This window comes from Vicugna pacos, chromosome 26 (assembly GCF_048564905.1).
Source record: "Vicugna pacos chromosome 26, VicPac4, whole genome shotgun sequence".
NCBI classification, from domain to species: domain Eukaryota; kingdom Metazoa; phylum Chordata; class Mammalia; order Artiodactyla; family Camelidae; genus Vicugna; species Vicugna pacos.
In genome coordinates this window covers 15,727,394-15,750,806 of record NC_133012.1, presented here as the reverse complement: position 1 = coordinate 15,750,806, position 23,413 = coordinate 15,727,394, and the positions used below count along the sequence as shown (strand labels likewise).

The window sequence follows — 23,413 nt, the reverse complement described above, 5'->3', positions numbered from 1 at the left end:
ACGGCAGGGAGAAGGGCTGGTAGACTTCTGTTCTTGTTTTGGAACCGGTTGTAGTGGGGACAGAATGTTGCTCTTGGTGCTGTGTTCTTCTCTGCGACAGACTGAAAGGGACACTTTCACTCATCACTGGAATCAAAAACACTGCTTGGTATAAGCAGGCTTTGTCATGCCAAGCGTCTTTTTACGTACCTGTTAAATTGGTTAAGCCAGAATGATCTCCATGATAAAAGCAAAAACAAACTAACAAAAAAACGGAAGTCCACGTGAAAGCTAGTACTAAGTATTTTAGGTAACTTGCTCAATAACAAAGGGAAAAAAGCCCATCCTGGGCTGCTGTCTGGTAAAACAGCACCTCAGTCACGTTAGGGGGAACTTGGTCCCTTTATATTTTATCCCTTTCCTTGTGCTCTGAGAAAAGACGTACCCAATTTGTTCATACACAGTGTGAACAAGTGTAACAGAAGATACTCGTTCCCTATTTTAAATTGATGAAAAATTTCGGATTTTTTTCTCTACTAAAATTCATGTTTTAATGAAATTTTTGCTTGTTAGATGATTAAAATAGAAGTATTTTCATTTGGCATCTTCATAATTTTTTTTTTTAAGTAGAAGTACTGGGGATTGAACTCGGGACTTCATGCATGCTAAACATGCGCCCTACCAATGTTAGAGCCCTAAGATTGTATTACTTGCAAATTTTTGTTGTGTTCCATTTTTATAATATGCTCTTTCAGTCCTGAAACAAATACATTAACAACATATTAAGGTGGAGTTTTAGGTTATTTAGAAAACCATCAAACTGAAGGAAGTGATACCTCCTTAAAAGTATTTCTGAATGTAATGAATTTCTGTTAACTTTTCTTTAAAGTCCATTTTAAGTACGTGAGAAATCTGCTTTTCATCCCGCCAGCCACATGGAAAATATTTCAGGTCAAGATTGGATTGTTTTTCAGGAAAAATTGTCTAAGCAATAATTATCCTGAAGTAGGAGTGTTTAATATGAATATGCCTTCTATTCTGTAATCGACTTCTGAAATTAAAAAAGTAAGACCATTTTACGTAGAATACAAGCTATTGCAGTCAATTCTAACAATACAGAAATGTAAAAATTTAATTGGTGTCTTAAGGCACTACCCACCAGCTCCCACCTCCAAAAGAATTAGCTTGGGTAATTTTAAAAGTCGAAACACTGTGCTTTGCTGAGCTTGAAATTTTCCATAGTAAGTAAATGTCACACCCACTAGAAGTAGAGAAATATTACGTGTGGTTTCTAAGTGATGATTTCTATTAACTCTTCTAGAGCAAACACATAATGAGAGGAGCACTGGAAAGGTGTATATAGATTGAGACTAATACTTGATGACGCAAGTCTATATACCCACATGCACGTACATGCAAATGATGGGGAGATGCCACAAAAGAAGTGTCAGCGCCTTAACCATACGTATGTTGTCCGGCCCGAGGGCCTCTTCCATCCTTGTCTAGAGGACTGCTAACTTTCCCTCCTTTCATACCACACTGAATAATAATTTTTAAAAATATATATCTTGGTAAGATTGTCCAGACTTCCGAGGGTTTTCTGCCCAGTTGATTAAGCCGGAAAAGTGTGTGTTAACAGGCTTGCGTCGGGGCAGCATTCAGGACGACGGAAAGTAGATACAGAGCTGACTGGCTCCTGGGAAAGTGACCCGGCCGACCATTACATGTGGACCACGGGATGGAGCCGGCGAGGTTAGAATAGACTCCTTGTGGAGAGGAAGGAGCCGAGGCTAGGACACCTGCCTCCCGGTCCCGCGCCGCACAGTGCTCGCGCCCAGGTCACACGCTGACCTGCTCCTCTCTGTTACTGGAAACCGTGACTTACCCAGATCCTCCTGATCAGCTGGTCTCCCGGTCTCTTCCTGTTCTGCCTCATAAACACTTTCATCCCTTGCTGTCGGTTCTCACTGCTGCTGACCCCTGAGCTCCCCTCCCCGGCCTTCAGCACCACCCTGCTTGGCCCCCAGATCTCCTTTCCCGGGGCTTCAAGGCCCCGCTCAGCATCCTCTGTGCCCCTGAAGAGAAAGCCTTGTGTGGCGCACGTGTCTTGCCCCCATTTGTGCTTCTGGCTGCTTCGTCTTGCTTGACTTTGAGCAGTGCTTTGCTTCAGCACGGGGTACCTCCAGGGCCTCCCAGACCCTGATGCCTTTGTGTTTTCTCACCTTTGCTGCTCATTTACCTGCCAAGTGTGCAAATGTTCATCCAGACTCGACTTCTAGGACCCTTTCTTGGTGACCCCAGATCTCTGTGTCTCTCCACCTTTCCTCTCACCACACCGTGCGCAGAATTCTGTTACCTGATTATCAGATCATATTGCCATTGATGATGGCCAATTTCTGTCTCTGCTGCGTCAACGTTCCTTAAGGACCAGTTGGTTAGAAGCACATCCAACAACACTGACTGAATGACCAGTGGTTATTTGGGTGATCATTTCATAACTGGACAGTCCCTCCCATCAGAACACTTATTTCCTGGTAGTTCACATTTAAGGCTTTGCTTTCACAGACTATCTCACGGTAAACACCCATCGTCAAATGCTGAGGAAACACTGACTGAAGGGACCTGTGTAGAGGTAGGTGTCCCTAGGAAGGGTTTTGGGTGTGTAGCTTCAGGCTAAGGCAGAAAGACAGGAATCAGTTTTTGGTCCAGGCTGCTGATAGAGCCTGTGAGTTCATTACCTACGTTTAGTTAACCCGTTTGTTGAGCATTAGTTTTCAATGCCGTATGTGGTGGAAAGCACATACCAGCCGGTGCCGGTCATCTTTACAGATAGGTGTCTGTGTGAGAGTGAGCAGGAAGAGATTGACACCATAGAAACCTGGTTCCCCAGACATCTGCGGTGTCTTCACGCCTCCCTGTAGAGCACTCCCCTCTTCTACCTGCTTCTGCTGCCCTCAGCACACCAGGCAGGTCCGCCAGCCCCACAGCAAAGCCACGTGGTAGGTTTTTGATAAGTATTTGGTGAGTGAATGAATAGGCCAACAGGTATACAAAAAGCTAGACAAACGTTAGTTACTAAATACTATGTCTAGTCATGTGTTTCATTAAGTCAAGGCAAACTCTCTAGGTCTTGTCTCTTCTTCGATTTTAATATTCGGACAGCCAGCAGATTCAGTAAGTGGTTTGTTTTGCCTTGGGATGGGTGTGTCCTCAGTGACTGATAGGTAAGTCCCTGTCTGAATGGGTAAGTGTCTCTTTCAAAAACTGTGTTTAGCCTTGAGCTGGGGGTCTGTGTGCCTGCATGACTTGAGCCTGAAACACGGGCCTAGTCTTTACCCAACTACTTTCTTTAAGAAGATGACAAATAAGTTTATTAGGCTAGTTTTAAATGTTATTAAATTGAGGTTTCTGAGTAGAAACAGCAAAGATGGCCAACAGGGTTTCCCAGCTGTTTTTCAAGTGAGCAGATGTCATGGATTCAGGGCTTTTGTTTTCCTGATGGAGGTTCCAGTGTCATTGGAATGAATCCCAGGAAGGTCAAATCAGACCCGACAGTGGCAATTATCTTGTCCACATGCGTTGGAACCTATGTACAAGTTAACATTTAATTTTAAGTTTAGTGAGTAAACTGATTCTTGGAAATCAGACGTCCTGTTAATGGAACAGAGTATTTGACACTTTTAAATAAAGCTGCATTATCAGAATGGTAACATGTTAATAAAAGGAACATAAGGGAAAGCTGGGTTCGTATGAAGCTAATTTCCTATAAATAATGAATCCTGTAGGATTTAAGGGAAACTTTTTTTTTTTTTTTTGCATTGTGAAGTAGTTTATTTGTGAGCATTAGGGCTCTGAACATCATTGGAGATTTTTTACATCATCTCTGATCTGTTGAGCTGGGAGTGAGGAGGAAGGAAGGGATGCTCAAACTGGGTCATCAGCCTCCACGTGGTACAGTTTGTCCTCAGGGAGCACAGTATATGGAGCGGAAGATTGAGGTCACAGCTTGCTCTTCTAGCTTTAGGTAAAGGGCAAGTCTGTTGGCTTATTTGCTCTTAGGTTAAAATTCGAAGACATGTACTCTTAGAGAAATAGTGTCAATGTTTTCTTTTCTCCTTAAGTATGAATCTGTTTTGAGTATTTACAACAGAAGCTGTGTTACTTAGATTTCTGTCTAGATTTCCCATGAAAGAAACACGGATTGACTATGTTTGCTTGATGATGGCTAAGTGTCAAAGATTGAAGTGCTCAGAATTCACTTTAACCACATTGCAAAAATGTTATATTTTCATTTTGAATAGGTAATGTATTTACCCTTTGGTTAAAAAGTATTTAAAAACGCATTAGAACACCTTACATCTGTCTGGTCTTTGTTCTCTTCTCTGAAAAGGTAAACATTGTTAGTACTTCCATACGTATCATGTGATAATTTTGTTACGAATTTATAAGCAGAGGAAAGCTCTAACACACAGCGGACACGCCGTCCACATGGCCCTTCCCTGTGCTTTCTCCGTTCACTGCAGAGAGCTTCCTGCCTCCATGTTCAGCGTGATATCCCACTGTGTACACTTATTTAACCAGACCTCCACTTACGGACAGTTGGATTTTTTTTTTCTTATCTTTTCTTTGCAGACAAGTTTGCAATGGAACCCCTTCTATAGGGGTCATTTCATTCCCGTGTGGGATTCATAATAGAATACATTTTTGCTTACCAGCTATGAATTCAACAGTGTGTGCTAGGGTGTGCTAGAGAAGGCATGTCACCAAGTATTATGTTCTTAAAGAGCAATTTGAGTCTATGATACTGGGCAGACAGGCATCATCAGAATTGTTTTAAATGTTTGGAGGAGAGTCTCCACCTGTAGCACTGAAAACTGCACCCTGACGTACAGATCTGACGGTTTCTGTTACTTCCTGAGGCCGAGCGGTGTTTGAGTTCTGGGTGTGGTGTCTGGGCTTTTCATAGCTGGACGCACAGCAACCCATACTAATGTGTGGGGGCCCCACTCCTGAAATTCCAGTTCTCCAGCCGTGAAGAAAGCTTGAGAGGAGAGGCAGCGGCGCACGGACAGTCTGGGTTTTACTGAAGCAGTAGCTTTCCCTCCCTGACTTCTCCAGTCAGACGGAGGAGACAACACTTAGCTGCAACCCTAATTCAACTCTTAATTTTTAAACACTTAAAAAAAAAAGTTTTGAAAGATTCTTAGCGTTATGTAAATATGTTATTTTAAAATCTACTTTCTGCCCATTGAGAAACACTAGAGTTAATCTCCTAAAACCAAGGGAAAAAAAAAGGCTATCTCCCTATCTTTAAGATAATGTTAGAGATGGAATTAACCATTCAATAAGAAAAATGGATAAATATAAAGGAGGGTGTATTAGATACATGTAATCAAGGAATTTAGCCAAACAGTATTACTAACCAAATACTTTCCTATAGCCTTGTAAGTTCAAAAAGTCTTGGTAATACAGTGAAAAAAATTTAGTTTACAGAGGAGCCAAACATACTTAGTTACTGCCTAACTTTGGCATCAGAGATAATTTGATGAAAAATTTTTGGTGTTACAGGAAAAGTACCTATATTCTGAACCTGAGTGTAAAAAACAGTGTTTACTAAGTTAATTTATGTTTAATTTATTTCCTTAGAAATAACTTACAGAATGTGACTAGTTAATACTAAATTTCATCTGAGAGGCTAAGTAGGCAGGAATCTTAAAGGATGGTTTCTCCAAAAATGTTCATATAGAAGATTCGTCTCTCAGGTTTTGTAAATAATTAGAACCTTACAGTTTAAAAACTGATACTGGGCTAAATAATCCAATTGATTTGCATAGAAATTCTAGAAAGAGAATGAAATGTTGATAAGAATTAAAGACATGGTAAACTCAGAGAAACGAAGAATAAATGAATACAGATTTCAGTAAGTATTCGTAGGATATGTAACAGTGGTATCAGTCAGGAAGGTCACCTTAAATCTGTTTATGCTGCAGTACATTCTAGACGGTCGAAGAGTTAAGATGTTTTTTGCTCTTCTGTTTGTACACAAGTTATATAACATATTATATAAAATGTAGGTATTTATCCATATATAGGTTTATTGAAATGAAGTTATCAGATAATGGGCTTAGATGAATTAAAGTAACATTTTATTAAGCGTATTGCATGAAAGTTTACAGTTAGTTATCACATCCCCACCCCATCTCCAGTTTCCGGATGGGTGGAAACAGAGCCTCGGTTCTGACTCTGAGTCTGTCCCAGAGACACTGTAGCCTCTTCCCATCCCTGGGCCCCACCTTCCCTACCCAGGGTGACCAGGAGGGTCGCAGAGAGGGGAAGTGAGAAAACACTATAAACAGTAAAACACCACGTCATTATGATAAGTCTTCTGACAAATATAATTCCTGGGAACATTTAAAATTTTAGAAAATGACATAAAGGAATACTAATCTCAGATATTTGGGTAAATGGTAAAATACTTAGATAATTTTTCATTAATATGTGACTATAAAGCCATTCTCCTTTCAGGACTTTAATATTGTGCCTGTGAACTTGGTTACTATCTCTGTCTGCTATGAAAGTGGCAATTGTTGCAAAACAGTTTCTCCTTTTGTTAAGCCATCTTAGAACTGAAAATTATCAAGTTTGAATACAAATATGAGTTGTTTAACTATGGAGGGCTACCACAGAAGAGGAGAGCCTTTCTCTCTTTTTTTTTAACCTGAGGGATGTATTGAATGTATTTTGCCATTGTATATTAGAACGCAAATACTGAGGTCTCTTTCCTTTGCTTTAAGAAATCACTATTTTCTTCCTCCTAAAAAATTAGAGAAAATAATTACTGTTTATAAAGTTGTCCTTGGTTTGCTTGTCACCACAGAATGTGGATGCCATGGGGAATGCCTGTGAGAATAAAGAAACATTTATTTTTTTTAGTTTCTTGTAGTCCCCCCCCCCCCGCTTCAGATCTAGATTTGTTTTGCTTATTTAGCCTACTTATTTCAAGAAGCTAAGCAGCTTGTTTCCTGTTTTTCCAATTCTGTTGCTATTTAAAGTGACTGAGACATTTGGAATGGTTCCAAAACAGAACTGTTTTCCCATTTAATATAGAGCAGAGTGATTCCCAAGGCACCAAAGACGTAGAAAGGGAATAGTCACTTAGCGTGGCATCTTAGATAGATCAGAAGTATTAGCATGTGCTTAAAACAAAAACAAAAATTTCTAAAGCCATGTTGCTTTAAGGAGGGAAAGAAACAACAAAGCTTGTGTTTGATAGAAAACAGAATAGTATTGTCAAGAGTATAAATGCTGTTAGCAATGAAATTAGAGATCGGGGGTGAAATGTGAGTAGATCTTCAGTGTACGTGTGACGATCTGTTAGAGATTAGGAAATGACTCACCCATAGTATAAATCTTTGTAAGGACCAGGCCATCGGCAGGAAAAGGATGGAAAGTTGGTAGGAAATGTGTGGGAAGAGGGAAAGGCACTTAAAGTCCAATCATTTGTGTGGTTTTTCAGCCTCTGTGATTGGAAGATAGAGTCAGGGTACCTGTCACCATCCAGTTTCTGTATCAGTCTACCTGGAAAGTTAGCAACTGTGAGATCCACATTACTTTGCACACAATTTTCATGTTTCTGAATTAGTAAATCTGTTACATGCCCCCAGTACTCTGCCCCCTATAAATCTTTATAAGTCAGAGCTCAGGCCATCGTCTGTGTTTATGGATTCCAGACATCTAGATGTTTGAGTAATCCCCGTTCTCATCCATGTGCTTTCCTTACGTAAACATAACTTAAGTGCATTTCTGTGGCTTATCTAGTCGTTTGTGAACCCAGATGGTAGTGATTATAAAAGTCAAAGTCACATATTTTCCTACCTATATTAATTCCTTTTGCAGTTGAAAAGGGCAGGCAGAAGAATCCCAGGAGTTTATGTATCCAGACCCAGACGTCTCCAGATGTGCTGTCCTCTGAAAAAACACTTGAGTTGGCTCGGTATAAAACAAAATGTGAAAACCAAAGTGGATTTATCGTGCAGCTCAAGCAGCTTCTCTCCTGTGGTAATACCAAGTTGGAAGCGTTAACAGTGGTGATCCAGCACCTGCTGTCTGAGGTAAGGACACCTGCCCTCTAAACCGTCTTCTCACTAAGGTAGGGCAGGGCGGGTCGGGGGTGGGGGTGCTCACGCACCTGTCTTGTAACTGTCTTTAAGTTAATGATTGGTTAGATCACAGATAATTCATCCAGTTGTGCTTTTAACTCACTTGACACCTGAGTCACTCTCTAGACATTTGGGATTGAAACGTTTGTGCCTCCCCTTTCCCCTCTGGAGTCTCTCAGACCAACAACAGCGAAAAGATAATCGTCTGTTAAACTTCCGTACACGTCAACGAAAAATTAATCACATGATCTAAGAAAGAAATGGAAAATTTTATTCGAGCCAAATTGAGGATTATAACCTGGGAACAGCATGTCAGAAAATTGCAGAAAATGTTCCACCCATTAAGAAGTCAAGGCATGGTTGTATAAGGTTTTTGAGACTGAGGGCTGTGTGCTAGATGACATGTTATTGACAGTTTACACTGGAGGTATGAAGTGGTGGGTCATATGACCTCTTACAGGCTCAGGAAGGAATGTTATCTTTTAAGGAGTTGCCTTACTGATGCTGGAAGAACATCGCTGTTTATGGTTGAGTAGGTATTTCTGCCCACGGGGAGGTCAGTGCATCGCCCAGATACATAATGGATAGCAGAGGGATGAGTGGAGCCAGAGGGCAGAGAAAATTTTTTCGTGTTTAAATATTTTTTGTCTTGGCATAACATAAAAATTTTATTTCACAGCATTAACATTTTTTCCACTTAATTTTTTGGTCAAACTTTGTGTAGCTTTCCATGTCACACGTTGCTTTGAAAAAATGAGGTTGATGATATTTATGGGTCAAAGAACACTTGTGAGGTAACTGCCAGCATAGGTCTGGGGATTCCATCTGTTCCTAACGTAGTCTGTTGTCCACCAAACACAAAACAGATTTTCTCTGTTTACTTACTCTTCCCTGATACTCTACAGGGATGTTAATTCAGGAACTAGTTAGAATTCATTGGGAAAACCAAGTTTCTATGAACTTATGCTACTGGCATAGGAACAAATAGCATAATTATTCAAGAGGAAATACTGAGATGAGAATACAACTTGAACTCTTGAGGTATTTTTTAATTGCCGTTTTAGAGATAAGGGTACATGACATCTCAGTGTGTTTGTTCTGTAGCTGAGTTCCATCCAAGAAACCTATTCATTTCTTCCAGAGGCTGCTCTGATGTGGTTGCCTGTCTGGTGAATGAGACTTGGTCTGTGCCTTTGACAAGCTACCAAGCTAGCAGACAGTTTGAATCAGTATATGGTGAACATTTTACAGCTTTGTCCAAATATGTTCTTTTGTGAGGGAGATGGAGACATTTACCTAGTTTTTAAACGACAGTAGGATACAGTAGTTTTGTTTTTCTTTAATATGTAAGAAAGGAATCTGAGAGTTGGTTAAGATGACCAAGCAAGGTAAATTGGAAACTACATAATATCAAGTGTAGGGAACAACTAATTTGTCTATTTAGTAACAAACCAGTTATTTATTTGACTGTGTCTAGCCTCTTCTCCCTCCCTGATCTCCCACATGAAAGCAGTCATGTCTGGTGAGTCCTCATCCCAGTGTCTCTCCCCTTCATCCACGCCCTCTTTTCCATTTCTACTGATGCCAACCATGTTCAAACCCTGGGTAACTGTCTACTAGATTCGGATGATAAGTTCTTAACCAGTCTTCAGGCTTGCATCCTCTTCCGCATAATCCATCCCAAGCCCCGCTAAGATTCACATTTCCAGAGCATCCACTCTACTGATTAAAACCTTCAGTGGTTCTCCATTGTCCACATCTGATCTGTCCAGTTTGGCAACCACTGGCCTTACAAAGCTGTTGAGCATTTGCGTGTCCTCAGGCTGAACTGAGATATGCAATTAGTGTAAAATACGCATGGATTTTGAAGACAGTGTGGAAAAAAGGATGTAAAATTATCTCGTTAATTTTTCTATTGACTAGATGTTGAAATGACCATTTGGATATATGGGATTAAATAAAATATATTATTAAATTAGTTTAATCTTTTGCACTTAAGAAGTGTGGCTACTAGGGAATTAAAATTCCATACATGGTTCACATGATATTTGTTTTGGATGTCTCTGGTATGTCACTTGGAATATAAGACTCTCCGTAATTTGGCACCAACTGCCCCTTTTAACTGTCACCTCCCTACCCAGATGCTCCGACTCTGTCATCAGGAAGATGGAGGAGAAACAGGAGGGATTTACCATTTGTTGAAATATTTACTAAGTACCAGACATTCTTACTTACAATAAAATCCTCTCCAAAAACACAAGTTACAATTTACAAATAAGGAAACTGAGGCATTGCGCTGGGCTTCACTATCATCAGACAGCTGATAAGAGGAGGACCAGAGCTTGAACCCAGGTCTAGGATGTTACGAACTCAAAATCCCCTACAAACTTCCTGCTACAGATACCATTACCACCCCTCTCCCTAATACCTACAAGTTCACATCTTTCTCGTAGTTGCATCACAGTACTACCTGGATTTAATTTACATGGATCCGTTATACAAACCATCAAAGTTAAAAATGCAAATTAAATAGATGAGGCAGTCTTGCCTTCCATGCCTCGCAATGAGCAAAGACCCGGGAGTGGGTGTGGGGCGGAGGACAGGAGACTTCTTCCTGCAGCTGCGTTCCCAGGCCCTCAGGACCTCGCGTGGCATGACCCTTCCACGCGCCACGTGGTCCTAGTGTTTAAAGATACTTTCCTCCCATACAACTCGGCCCCTAACGACAAGCCAAACATTTTATCAGGTGCTCAGTTGGAGAAAGATTAGGTCCAACAGTAGAGAAAAACGTTCATCGAGCTGGGTGGGCATACTGAGAGAAGGTTTTTCAGTCCACAGCAGGGCAAACTCTCAGTGAGTTTTTGGGTACTTGGACTGCATGGGGATTTCATCTTACACCCAGTTTAGGTCCTAAGGCCAATGCAATTGTGACTCCATTGAATTTCTTAAAATTCAGCTTGGAAATACTCTAAAAAGAACTCTTCGCTGGTCCTTCTAGCTCTATGTTCTGTCTGCTCTCGGGGTTCTAGGAGCACTTTTATTTCTCTGACCCTCTACCTTGGAGATGGCCGTTTCACACTTGTTCTTAGTCTTTAGGACAGGAAGCTCCGTGAGAGCAGGATCTGCGTCCGGTGCGTTCCTAGGAAGGCGCCCCGGCTGCCATGGCGGCGCCTTATACGTGACAGTCACCCAGAGTGTATCCCAGTGAACACACGGACGGGTGAGGGGGATGGGGTCCCAGATGTAAGACGAGCATGTAAAGTCTTTATGTCGATGTTCTTTGCTCTTTATAACCAGTTGGCAAATATTTACCGATTGCCTCATGTATGCAGGGCACAGTTATAAAACAGTTGGAAAAGAAAGACATAACCAGGAGGAAAGTTAGGCCTTTTTTTTTTTCTCCAGATTTTTACTTAACCCTTTGGTTCTCGCATACTCATTACAGAAGTGATAGATAGACAGAAACATAGATAGGTAGAATGTAGATTATAGATGTAGACTGATCTATATATACATAAAGATCTTATTGTTGCTGACTGTTTCTAAATGGTTTCCGAGCATTAAATCATGGGTAAAAATGGTTGGTTATAGGAAATCCAGCCACTCTCACTTATCCTTTGGTTGCGAGTCCATTTAATAACTACAACTTTCCCACTGTAGCGGCAGATGGCATTCATTACATAGCAGAAGTTCTGATGAGTGTCTCATGCATCTGGAAACCAATACCAGACTGTTTCTCAAAGGACACACGACTGTTGGTTTTAGTTTGTTCTAATTCTTGGCTTATCCTTGCATAATTGTACAGTGTTCTGTACAGACAGACCAAGTGAAGGACAGTGTTGATGGAGGTAATACCCAATTTCTTCATCAAAGTGTCTGTGGGTGAATTTGTAGGTACATGTGAGCAGGACCAAGGTCACCGCTCACCCCAGACCTCTGACTGATTATTCAGTGAGCCTCCAACTCTGTTTTTAAAAGTGGAATCTCACCTAAAGTAGCACCTAAACAAAGATGAATTTTGAATGACACTAGCCGTCTGTTATAAGTAAAAATGTCTCACAACCAAAACAGTGGCTACGATTCACTGCGTGGTGGTGGGGAGGAGGTCCGAGATGGCGCACATCTGAGCCACCTGACGTGGCTCTTTTCTGCATAATCCCCTGTGCTGCTGACGCCCTTTGGTAGCTGGCAGTTCAGGCCCACTGATGGGACGACAGCCAGAGACTAAGTGCCTGTGTCCCAGGGACTCCTAATTAAATTATGGTGAATCCTTTCTCCCCACCTTGGAGCACTTCCTACGATTAATGCATGAGGATAAAAGCATTTTTCCGTCCAGATTCCCACCTCCCTCTTTTTTCACATTGTATGGAATTCTGCATGTTACAACACAAAGGGAATTAAATAAACCAAGAGAATTAAATCAACTTGTTATCTGGACAATAGAGAGTTTATCATCTAAGACAGAAACACTGATAGAGGAGCAGCTAAATAAAAAGAAACAGGCAATCAATATCTGAGTGACAAAATGCATTTTGTCGTCTGCAGATAAAGGGTAAATGTCTTACAGGGCAAGCTACCAGGAGTCAGGTAGAAAGGAATGCTGCTTATGTGCATGGTATGGGGACCGTGGTCAGCATTTCACAGAGGATTGTGTTTAAAGCCCTTGGTTTTCCCGTTACCCTGTACTGCTTCCCCTCAGATGAAGTCATCTGCCTTGAGTTATTGGCCTGGATGTTTTAATTCTACCCAGGTCCCAAGCTTCTTGAAGCAAGAAACACGTCTTAAATTTTTTCCACATTTTTCCCAGCATCTGGAATGGTTCCTGGTTAAGTGGTACTTTGGTTGGTAATAACTTGGCAACCAACTCAGAAGGATAAATGTCCTGCCTTGGCATCTGGGGAAAGGGGATGTTATCTGTGATTGACAGTTAGCGTTCCCTGAAGGTATGTAAAATGGGTCAGGTACAGAAGACCAGGCATTCCAGCTTGGGGAAGTGTGACATGCGTGGCGAGTGACTTGGACAGAAGAGGAGTTGGGAGTCGAAACAGGAGCTGGATGATTGAGATTCATGAAAGTTTATTTTTTATGCACTCAGTGGAAGACTACACTCAGAAGAATATGGGATAAAAATCTACCAGCCCTCTGCAGGGTGGTGTGGGGGGAGGCCTTCCATAGTGCAGGAGTGGGTTGGCAAGTATCAGGACCAGGGCGGAGGCAGCACTCATAGAAAAAGTGCAATGGATTCAAGACACGTGAGGAAGGGAGAGCTGACTGACTTTGGCACAACCCATTTAGATGAAGACGAGCACAAACTGACCTCACGGTTTTCCTGTTACTGTCACTGGCATTGACAGAGGTTGGAAGATATCAGTGGCTTCTGGGTATCAAGGAAGGCTGAGGGCAGTAGAGCTGGGGGAAATGTCCATGTGGGCACAGTAGTCCCCTTGGGATCTGTGGGGGATTGGTTCCAGAACCACCGCCCCCCGCAACATATACCAAAATCCATGGAGGCACAAGTCCCTCACGTAAAATGGTGTAGTACAGTGGGTCTTGCCTGCCCCGGGCTCCACAGCACAGGTTGAGTCAACCTTGGGTTTTGATTGTACTGAAATTGCTTGTCCTGAAAGGCCCTTTAATAAGCAAGAAGATCGCCTGGTAGATATTTGTGATAGAATGTAAAGGTTTTCATAAAATTACTCCTGGAAATTATATACCTACATAATTTTTTAATTCTTATTTTTCAAATTTATGGAAATTTGAAAACGATTTATCTTCTTGCCAACTTTTCCTTCTATTAGCAATTTAGCTGCTTACTATTGGAAAAGAGTGAATTTAAGCAAGGTCACCGAATGTGTCACAGGGCCACCTGTGGGTATCTAGTAAAGCTGCCTTCTGGTTTCTTGTTACTTTAGTGACAAAACTTGCCGGTACTTACTTGAACTAGATTATTAGGAGACAAAATTGACGCTTAAATTTGAGATTAAGAGGAAGTATATAGCATATGTATGTTTATTTGATATTCGTCCGGTTTTATCCACGTTGATTTTCCTCAAACTTTAATTTCTACATTAGAAAACTCATTACTTAATCACTTTAGAAACCTGGACTCTCTGATTTGTGATTTCAGAACAACTTAACACTGCATTTTAAGAATCAAGCATTTTGAATACCATTAAGGCCAAAATGTACCCATTGAGAAAGTGTTTCTTAAATTCCAGTCACTGTTAAATGTCCACATGACATTCCAGTGTGTCACTAACTCCTTTAGCTCTTTAGTGAGAAGTTACTGCAAAATAAAAGGTAAAAATCGTAAAATAGTATCTGATCGCCAACTCTCCAATCAGCACGTCACACCACTTCTTAAAACGCCAGTGGACCACGTTCTAAGCATTCCAATTAGGTTTTCCGGGAAACACCATTTGTTTTACAATGTCATTTTAAATTCTAAGTCACAACCCACACTTTCCCATTTTTCACCTCTTTCGTAACTCACTTCAATTTGTTTTGGAGAACAAATTTCCCTCTTCTGTTAGCAGGTATGATAATCTAATGACCTCAATTAGAGAAGGGAATAAAAAGGCTCACAAATCTAAAAATAACTCCATTATCCACGTTGAGGAGGTCGGTTTTTCCTTCCACTGTACCAGCTGATACTTAAGTAAGTGGCAATCGATCAGTCGCATGCCTGGCTCTCGTTTTTCATAAATGAAGGGCTGTGGCTTTAAGTAATCGCAGGCCGCCGGTGCCAGAGGCAGAAGCTGCAGCATCAGCTCCTGTGCGGAGGGACGTCGGAGGCAAACGGTAACCTGCAGGACGGAGGAGGGCGAGCCCGGGGCCAATGGCGCGCCTCCTGGCCGCGCTGCGAATGTAGCCGGACCGGACTGGTGGGTGGCGCGGCCACCTGTGCACTTCTCGGCCGGTGCGGGGGGGCGGGGGGAGTCGGAGACAGAAGCTGGAAAATGGGCTGCTCCGGCAGCAAAATGTGCCTCTATTCTCCGTGTGCGGCAACCAGGGTAATTCGTATTTGCTTATAGTCCTTTTCTGGAAGAATGTCAGGGACTAAGGCAGAGGATGTCTGGCGTTAGGGGGAAGTGCTCTGAATGACAAGCAACTCTTGCCTGCAAAGGCCGGCCTCAGGATCTCTGCAACGCTGGATCAGGATGCGGCGGGAGCTCCGTCTTGGGTGACCCCAGGGAGGGCATTTCCAGAGAGCTTTGAATTCTGCCCTTTTCCTTCCTTACAACCCGGTGGTAGGGAATCCGCATTTAAAAAATTGTATCTAATCGCTGTCTTTGTCTTCGTGTGTGTATGTGTGCTTGCTGTGAGTTGCTGGTAACTTGGAAATTGTTCTCTTTTGCTAATTGCTTTTTTGATTCTGAAACAGCTGCCTGGTTTTCTTTGATCCGTTTCTCTAACATCTCCTTAGAATTACAGCTGATCCAACATATTTTCATCCTTAGAGGATAATGTGGAGCTGAGGAAAATTAATTTCATTTTGTCTTTAAAGGATTATTTTTTTTTTCCACCGTGGCTTTGTGACAGACTTTGCATCTTTCTTTCAGAAGTAAAGGCTTGGCCTCGTAAGGAAACTTTTTTATTTGCAGATATAGGACAAAGTGCATATAAGTGCATATGTGTAGAACATTAAATATTTATCTTAAACTGATAGGCCTTTATTGCCCTTGGAGGGGGAGAATGCATTACGTCTTAAATGCAGTATGCAGTAGCTGGAAGGTTCTGGGATCGGCAGTGAAGCCTGGCTCAAAGTAAATATTTTTAAATGGGCTGTTCAGTGCCTCCAGAGAAAGTTTCACAAGGATCTGAGAAAAGACAGATTTTTGAAACGTGAATTTCCTTAACAACTAGGGGACATCTGTGTTTTTTTAACAACACAGACTGTTAGCCTAAATGATTCATATCTTGGCTTTTAGATTCTGAGTCTCATTTTCCTGGTGATAATGAATGTGTGTTTTACTGAAAGGGACCCTCTTGAAAACATGAGTAACTTGATGTGTGTTTTCCGCAGCAGGAGGAAGCACTGAGACAACACAAAACCCTATCTCAAGAACTTGTTAACCTCCGGGGAGAGCTAGGTAAGAGTCTTTTTTGTTTGTTTTGTTAAGTTTTATGGGATGAGGGGAAAATTGGACAGTTTGGTTTTCCTCTCTGCATGGTGGCTGGAGTTGCACGCTGTCTCACTCCAGTATCTGTGCAAACACTTACTGTGGACATGGCTTTTGAACCCTGACAGCTTGCCCTCAAGTTCACAGAATTCCAGGCACTGATCTGAGTAAGCCCAGCAGAGCTTCTGATGACCAAAACGTTTCTCTTCCTAAAGAGGGGGGCAGAATGGTTTTTGTAATTGTGTGGATTCCCGTTAATTTTTTTTTTCCTGAACCATTTTTCATATCGATGAGTGGTGGGAAGATGCCCTGTGTGACAGCAGTAATTATCTGATGCTTCCTTGGGGTGGTTTGTGAGTAGTGAGTACAAAACTGGAAGGGGTAACTGCCTGAAGAAGGCACGTCCTGTGCTCATCTTAGAACTGGGCCTGATGGGGAGTGAGGACCCAGTTCCACAGAGAGCCACGTGCTTCTGATGTCTGTGGCACTCGCCACCCAGTGCCAAACTCTGTTCTGGTTCTTGTCTCTCCTTGAAGGAGTCCTAGGTTCATGCAACAGGAAGGTACTGCTTTTCCCACGTCAGCCACCGTGCTGGAGGGAGTGCTGCCTGGGAGCCCGCCCGCAGCCGGGTGGTGGGCAGTTCACTGGAAGGCTGAGTTCCTTGCTCTCTGTGGCTTTCTGTCTGTGCTGAAAGTGAGTGTAGGCATGTGTGTAAACAACGCAAAGGCAACAGCCAGAGATGAGATCTGTGTTCCTCTAGTTCTAGGAGAAACTGCTCATTTTACTTTGGACAACACCAGAGTTTAAACACTGTCAGTATAATTTGCTGAACTTGAGCTCTTTTAAGTTGTTTCCCCTCAGGGCAAAGTCAAATAGCAGTGAATGTGGAGTCAGGACTTGTCTCTTGATCCGTCTTCTCTTTTCACCTCCTGATGGAGGCAATGCCAAACTCCCAGCTCCCCCTCCAGATTCGTGATACCCAGCCTGGGGCACCACAGTCTGCTGACCTGATGAAGGACTCTATGGAAAAGTAATTTTAAGACAGATGGAACCTCAGGACCCCAAAGACTTGAGAGTTCCAGGAAAACAGTTTAGGGAAACCACAGATAAGAAACAGCCCGGCTCTCAGAGTCTGCAAGGCTCCCTGCCAGGTTACTTCACTTGACTGCCACCCTTTTGATTACCCAAGTGGCCAACTTCCTTTGCTTTTGTCTGTACCTTAAATAATGTAACGGATATAGGGTTAGCAGATCAGGAAAGAGGCCTTTTTTGTGTGTTTCTCGGTTCACTGTAACCTGGTAGAGGTGGAGCTGAGTCCACCTGGAGGTTCACATTTCAGCCTCTCCCCGAGAGAAGGCAGAAGCACACAGAGGGAACACACTTCTCATTCAGTCTGTCTGAATGGGGGATGCTCTCATAGTGGAGAGCGTGGTCCAGTTATTTCAACTGGACCCAGGTACTCAGCACCTCCTCTTGGTCGCTTTTAAGCCCAACAGGAAATCGCTGTAGCAGTTTGTGCCCAGTCTCACCTTCCCGTCTGTGATAAGGAGAGGGTGCCCGGTGTGGCTTCACTGCTGTGCAGTCAGTGCCAGGATGCAGTGGTTGGCCCGTCCAAACCCTTCAGTCACCCACGGCTAGACTCTCAGGAGGGGTGTCCTTACTGCCGTGCAATCAGATTGACTGGCTCAAGTAATAGTGCACAGTGTCTTGGGAAGGGTTTTGGTTCCATGAGGGAAGTGGAGAGAAGCCCTTTGAATTGTTCTTCTGATGAAACAGTCCAGGAAGAATGCTCTCAAAGCTGCCAGCTTGATTGACTGTCGTATGGGCAGAAATGGAGATAAACAGGTTTAGGTAGCAACATTTACAGCTCAGTTTTAAAATCTGAGGCAGTGGTACCAAGTGGTTTGACTGTGTGATCACACTGTCCAGGGTCACATCTTCGGTAGCCGGGTGACCTAGGTAGGGCAAGTCGTACTGCACGTCTTCTGTCCCAGTTCCATTCGCTGTAAAATGGCAGTAGTCACTGTCTGCCTCGAGGGTGGCCACGAGGATGACATGAGGTAACGCATTGCAAAGCGTCTGCCACCAAATATTAACTGCTACCAAATGGTAGGTGTTAGGACGTGTGCAGTTTACAGCTGTGTAGTAACCACACTTGCTGTTTTGTGAAGGCAGAGACTATACTGCAGAAAGGAATAGGAATTAGACTATTAATATTAGACTATTAATAAATATTATTAGAAGTCCCCCGGGACAGGCTGTTTTTTCTCTTCCCACTTGAATGGAAAAGTGAGCCGTGAGGGGCCCCTTCCTGAAACATGAGAAGTGCTTGGGCTGCACTGTCCATCCGCTCCTGGTTAGAAGTTACCTAATTTCTCTGAGTATAGTTTCCTCACTGATGATACAAAGTTAGTATGTGTCTTTTCAGATTGTTATGAAGCTTGAGTAAGACAGTGATGCATACAGAGCAGCAGTATAGCCCTGTCCAGCCCAGGCAACTCAAGAGAAGAGAGCTGCCCCTGTCAGCGCCATCCAGGATTCCCCCCTTTCCCCCACGACGTGATGGGGAATCGCTGGTGTCACTTTCCCACTAATTTTTCTTTACCTTCTCTATGAAAATTGAGACAAGGTTCCCCAAAGAGTAAAGGACAAATCATCATCTCAGGGGCACTGAAACCCAAGTAAAGTCTGCAGTTTTTAAAAATTTTTTCTTTAATTCTTTTTTTCCGGGGAGTGGGTAGGTAATTAGATTGATTTATTTATTTACTTTTTTTAATGGAGGTGCTCGGGATTGAACCCAGGACCTCGTGCTTGCTAATAAGCACATGCTCTGCCACTGAGCTATATCCTCCTTCCAAGTCTGCACTTTTGATCTTCACGTCTAACTGCCTCCAATTGTCCCCTCCACTGACTTTCCCACTGTCTTCTCTCTTGTTACCCTCACAAGCCGAGTGACTCACCATTTGTTTCTGCAAAAACTCTTTAAAGCCCCCTCTTGGTCTCCTCAGAACAAAACCACAAGGCTCCAGTGAGCACTTGTTACTTTTTCCTGCATTTATTTTATCTTGTGTTTTCCCTTCGTCTTTAGATAGTAAACTCTTTAATTGCACAGATTCTTCCCTGCCTCCTGTGGGGGGAAAAAAAGTATAATATGATTTCCATTTTCATGGGTAATTGATAAATACTTACGACATTTTATTCTACTTCTTTAAATTATTTTATTTGGAGGGAGAGGGAAGATAATTAGATTTATTTATTTGTTTATTTTTAGAGGAGGTACTGGAAATTGAACCCAGGACCTCGTGCATACTAAGCATGTGCTCTACCTCTGAGCTACACCCTCCCCTTTATGGGCATTTTAGGTTTTAAAGTAACTTTTATGTAAGAACAATGTGTGAAGATTAACTAAAATTGTGGAGTGAGAGGGAAATAGCCCATAGCTCCATTACACTGACATAACTTTCATTTTTGCACATTCCTTTGTTTATATGACTATATACCATCCATTTTGACAAACACACACACTCATATAACCTGCACCTTTAGGTTAGGTTTCCAGTAGACCCTCTCCCTGTAGAAGCAAACACTGATCTGATTTTTATCCCTGGAGGTTAGTTTTGCCTGTTCTGGAATGTGACATGAATGGAAACATACAATAAATTCTTTCTGTGTCTGGCTTCTTTCACACGTCATGTTTTGGCGATCCTTCCATGTTATCGTGTGTACTCTGGCTTTTAAACTACGTCAAGCACTTTTCCATCTTGCCTCATAGTCTTCCTATGGGCAAGTTGAATAACTTGGGAAAGTCTCCCGAGTAGATGTAGCATAATTTCTCTTGCCCTGAAATAATGTTTCAGTAAGGGTTTCACTGTCAGCTGTTTTCCCATCTGTCCCCATGGTTTCAACCACAGCCTCTGGGGTGAGGACTCACAGACTTGCTTTGCTAGACCGCTCCCTCCCAAGATGCAGGTAAGTTCTTCCCAGTGAAGAGTGGCGTCCAGACCCGCCAGTCCAGTGTCGTCAGGCCTTCCTGACTCGGTGGTGGTGTTACTCACTTACCGCCCAGGCTACCCACTGAGATCACATCCCCTTCCTCCATCCTCCACAGGACACCAGTCTGTGTTCTGAATGTTGCTCAGATCCCTCCCTCCTCAGCATTCTGGAGGCTACTGTTCTGAGTCCTGTGGTTTCTCACCGGGAATGCCTCCCAGGGGTCCCCTCGCCTCCAGACCTGCTTCTCTCCGATCCACACGCTACCAGGGCTGTCCCTGTAATAAGCCCCACGTGTGTCCTCTACTGGATGTTTTTGACAAACATGGGTGGCTTTGGGAAGAAGTCCAGACATACTAAAGCCACCATGTATGATATGGTGCGTTTTTCTCCTTCTAATTTAATAATTTTATATTTATTATAATAAAGTCAGAGGATATGAAACCATATCCATCTCTTATCTAGTGGGGTCAATAAATGTGCACTGTGCAGAGTTTAGGGAAGAGGTAGATAACGGAGAGCTTCCAAGAACACTAGGAACAGAAGCAGCGCACCAGTGTCCTAGGACAGACCGTTGGGAGGCAGCAACTCTGATAACCAGCCTCGTCACCCTCACGGTTCTACCCGAGGAGGGGCTCAGAAGTGAAGAAGCTATTTCTTTATGCCTGTCCGTTTGCTTCTTTTCTTGTGTCTCTTATATTGTACTCATCTGATTGCATCTCAGTTGCCTGTTTGTCTGTCCCTCCTTTGGATTGTTAACTCCAGAAGGCCCTGACGTCATAGTGTGGCTTCATGATGTCTGAGCCTCGTTCCTTTCCCCTCCCCGCATCCCAGCCGTGGGCTCATCTGTGCTCTGTGACACGCGTGGTCCTCTCTGTCTGAAAGGCTCCCTCCTCTTCCCACTTCCTTTCTGATTTTTGCCTCTCAGGCTCTTCATTACTCATTTTTAAAGCCCTAGATAAAACACCTTGTTCCGCTGAGTTTCACCCAAATCTTTCAAGCAAGTTACCAGCACCTCCTGCTACACCCTTCAAGGTCCCCTGCTCTTCCCGGTGTTTGTTTATAGACCCCTTCTCACCGTCCAGAGCTGGGAGCGCTCCCAGGGCAAGGCCGGTGTGCTCTTCATCTTTCTAGCTCTGCCAGCTGGTGCCCTGTGCCTGGCACTGAGCCCTTTTGATGCTTGGTTCTTCAGAGCATGAATGAGTGGCTTGAGTGCTGGGGACAGTAGCTGGGGAAAGTTGGCTTTATCCTTATAATATGCTAATAGTGGATGGTTTCTGTGCACAGATATTTCCCTATAAACTGCTCAAAATAAGTAATAAAGTAAGATGAGCTGTAATTCTCTTGGAAACATTTTCCGTGATACCTGACAATCCCAGTTAATCAGGTCATTTTGAAAATGTCAGCTCTTGAAATAAATTACAGTTCAATTTAATGGTCACATAACCCACAGCAAACATTTGGCCTCAGAGATAGGGGATAAATGTGTCATTCTGATTCTTTCTAGAGTCAAGCTGGTGTAACAGAGAGCCATAATTATGTTCTTTAGGGGTTCCTATTGTTTTTAAATTAATCTTAATCATCGGAATCACATTTTTTCCTCTAAATTAATGGAGAAAAAAGTAGTTTGTATTCCACAATTTTTTTTTTTTGGCCATCAGAATTAATAGCTGGGGGGGAGGGTATAGCTCAAGTGGTAGAGCACATGCTTAGCATACACAAGGTCCTGGGTTCAATCCCCAGTACCTCCTCCAAAATTAAATGAACCTAATTACTTACCTCCCCCCACCAAAAAAAATTAAAAGTAAAATAATTTAAAAAGTAATTAATAGCTAACTCATATTTATATATATATATTTGTCTTGATTGTTTCTATGTCCTGATACAAATGAGATTTTAACCCTTAATTCATCAGAAATTCCTGGAATTCCCATAATAATGATGTAAAAACCTAGTTGATTTTGTGCTCTGTGTGTAAAAGTGATGAGTATGGCGGTCACGTTCATTGAGTGCCTCCTCTTTCCTAACTTCAGAGTTCATCTCTAAGTCTCTTAGTTTGTATTTTATTTAAGGAAGAAAGAAGAGAAAAGGAGAGGAAAGAAAGAAATGAAGGCCTAAAAGTTATGTTACCTTCTTAAGGTCAGTAAGCTAGTAAGCAGAGCACCTGGATAAAAACCCAGGCGGGCTAGACCACCAAACTGCTGATCACGAAAGGGAAAGCATCGTGAAACGGTTTGAAAGACCGGGGAATCATTTGGTATAAAGACTAGTTTGCATTGATGACTACTTCTGGGATCTTTTTATTCGAATCAAGAGTTCAAGAAGCATTATTAGACTAAAACATCTTGTTATTATCTCCTAGGGAAAAATCAGTGTGCACACCATCTAATCAACACTTCACCGTGTCTGTGAACTTGAGGCTTCCTCACACCTTGATGGGACGTGTTAATTCTGTCTCTGGTTTTGTGTACAGTGTGGTTTAACAAGGTTGTATATTTAGAGTAACATTAAAACTCTTCATAGTCAAGTCACTTTCGAGTTGCAGGATTCCAGAAGTGATTTTTGAAATGGACTTCAATGAAAAATCTGTTAACATAATGAAAACCAACTGTGTGCCAGGACAGAATTCCCTGTCTCACTGAGCTGATTGAAGATGGGGTCGATTCCACCCTAGGCTTGGCTTGTTTTTTTTCTATCCATGTCTGTCTGTCCTCAGTTTAGATTTTGGCTGCTGTATGTGTGTGTGAAAGGCCATGTTCTCTCGCCAGCACAGATGCACAGTATTTCCAAACACGTCTGTTCTGAACGCCTTTTGAGTCTTCTTCCTCATCCTGCTCTTTTTCCTCACTTGTCCGGTTTTGATAAGTTCAGTTTTTCCTGATTGCATGTCATGTGTCCAGAACGATGGTTCTCCAACTTCATTGTGTGATAAAATAGGCCAGAATAAAAAGCAGATTCCCAGTTCTGACCCGGGTAGCTTGGGCTGGAGTCCAGAAATTCACTTTTTTTAAAGTATTTATTTTTAAATTTTTTTATTTTTATACAATTTGTAAAGGTTACTTTCCACCTACAGTTATCACAAAATATTGGCTAAATTCCCTGTGTTGTACAGTGGAACCTTGTGGCCTGTCTCACACCCGATAGCCTGCACCTCCCACTCCC

At 42.5% G+C, this 23,413-nt stretch overlaps 1 protein-coding gene and 1 non-coding gene across 12 annotated transcripts in view; one reads left to right on the top strand and one right to left on the bottom strand.

Moving 5' to 3' along the window:
* MTUS1 (microtubule associated scaffold protein 1) overlaps positions 1–23,413 on the top strand; it is a 130,030-nt gene that overhangs the window by 88,594 nt on the left and 18,023 nt on the right. For 8 of the 11 annotated variants that reach the window (XM_031691457.2, XM_072950393.1, XM_031691456.2 and 5 more), the window contains 2 exons: positions 7,876–8,090; positions 16,165–16,231. In XM_031691457.2, coding sequence (XP_031547317.2) covers positions 7,876–8,090; positions 16,165–16,231 — 282 coding nt within the window. Of the gene's footprint in view, positions 1–7,875; positions 8,091–14,876; positions 15,152–16,164; positions 16,232–23,413 lie in introns of those variants that run through there. The other 3 variants (XM_031691459.2, XM_031691461.2, XM_072950397.1) reach the window with 3 other exon arrangements.
* On the bottom strand, positions 1,395–1,519 carry LOC116285760 (U6atac minor spliceosomal RNA). Its single transcript, XR_004195459.1, has one exon. It is a non-coding gene; the product is annotated as a U6atac minor spliceosomal RNA (small nuclear RNA).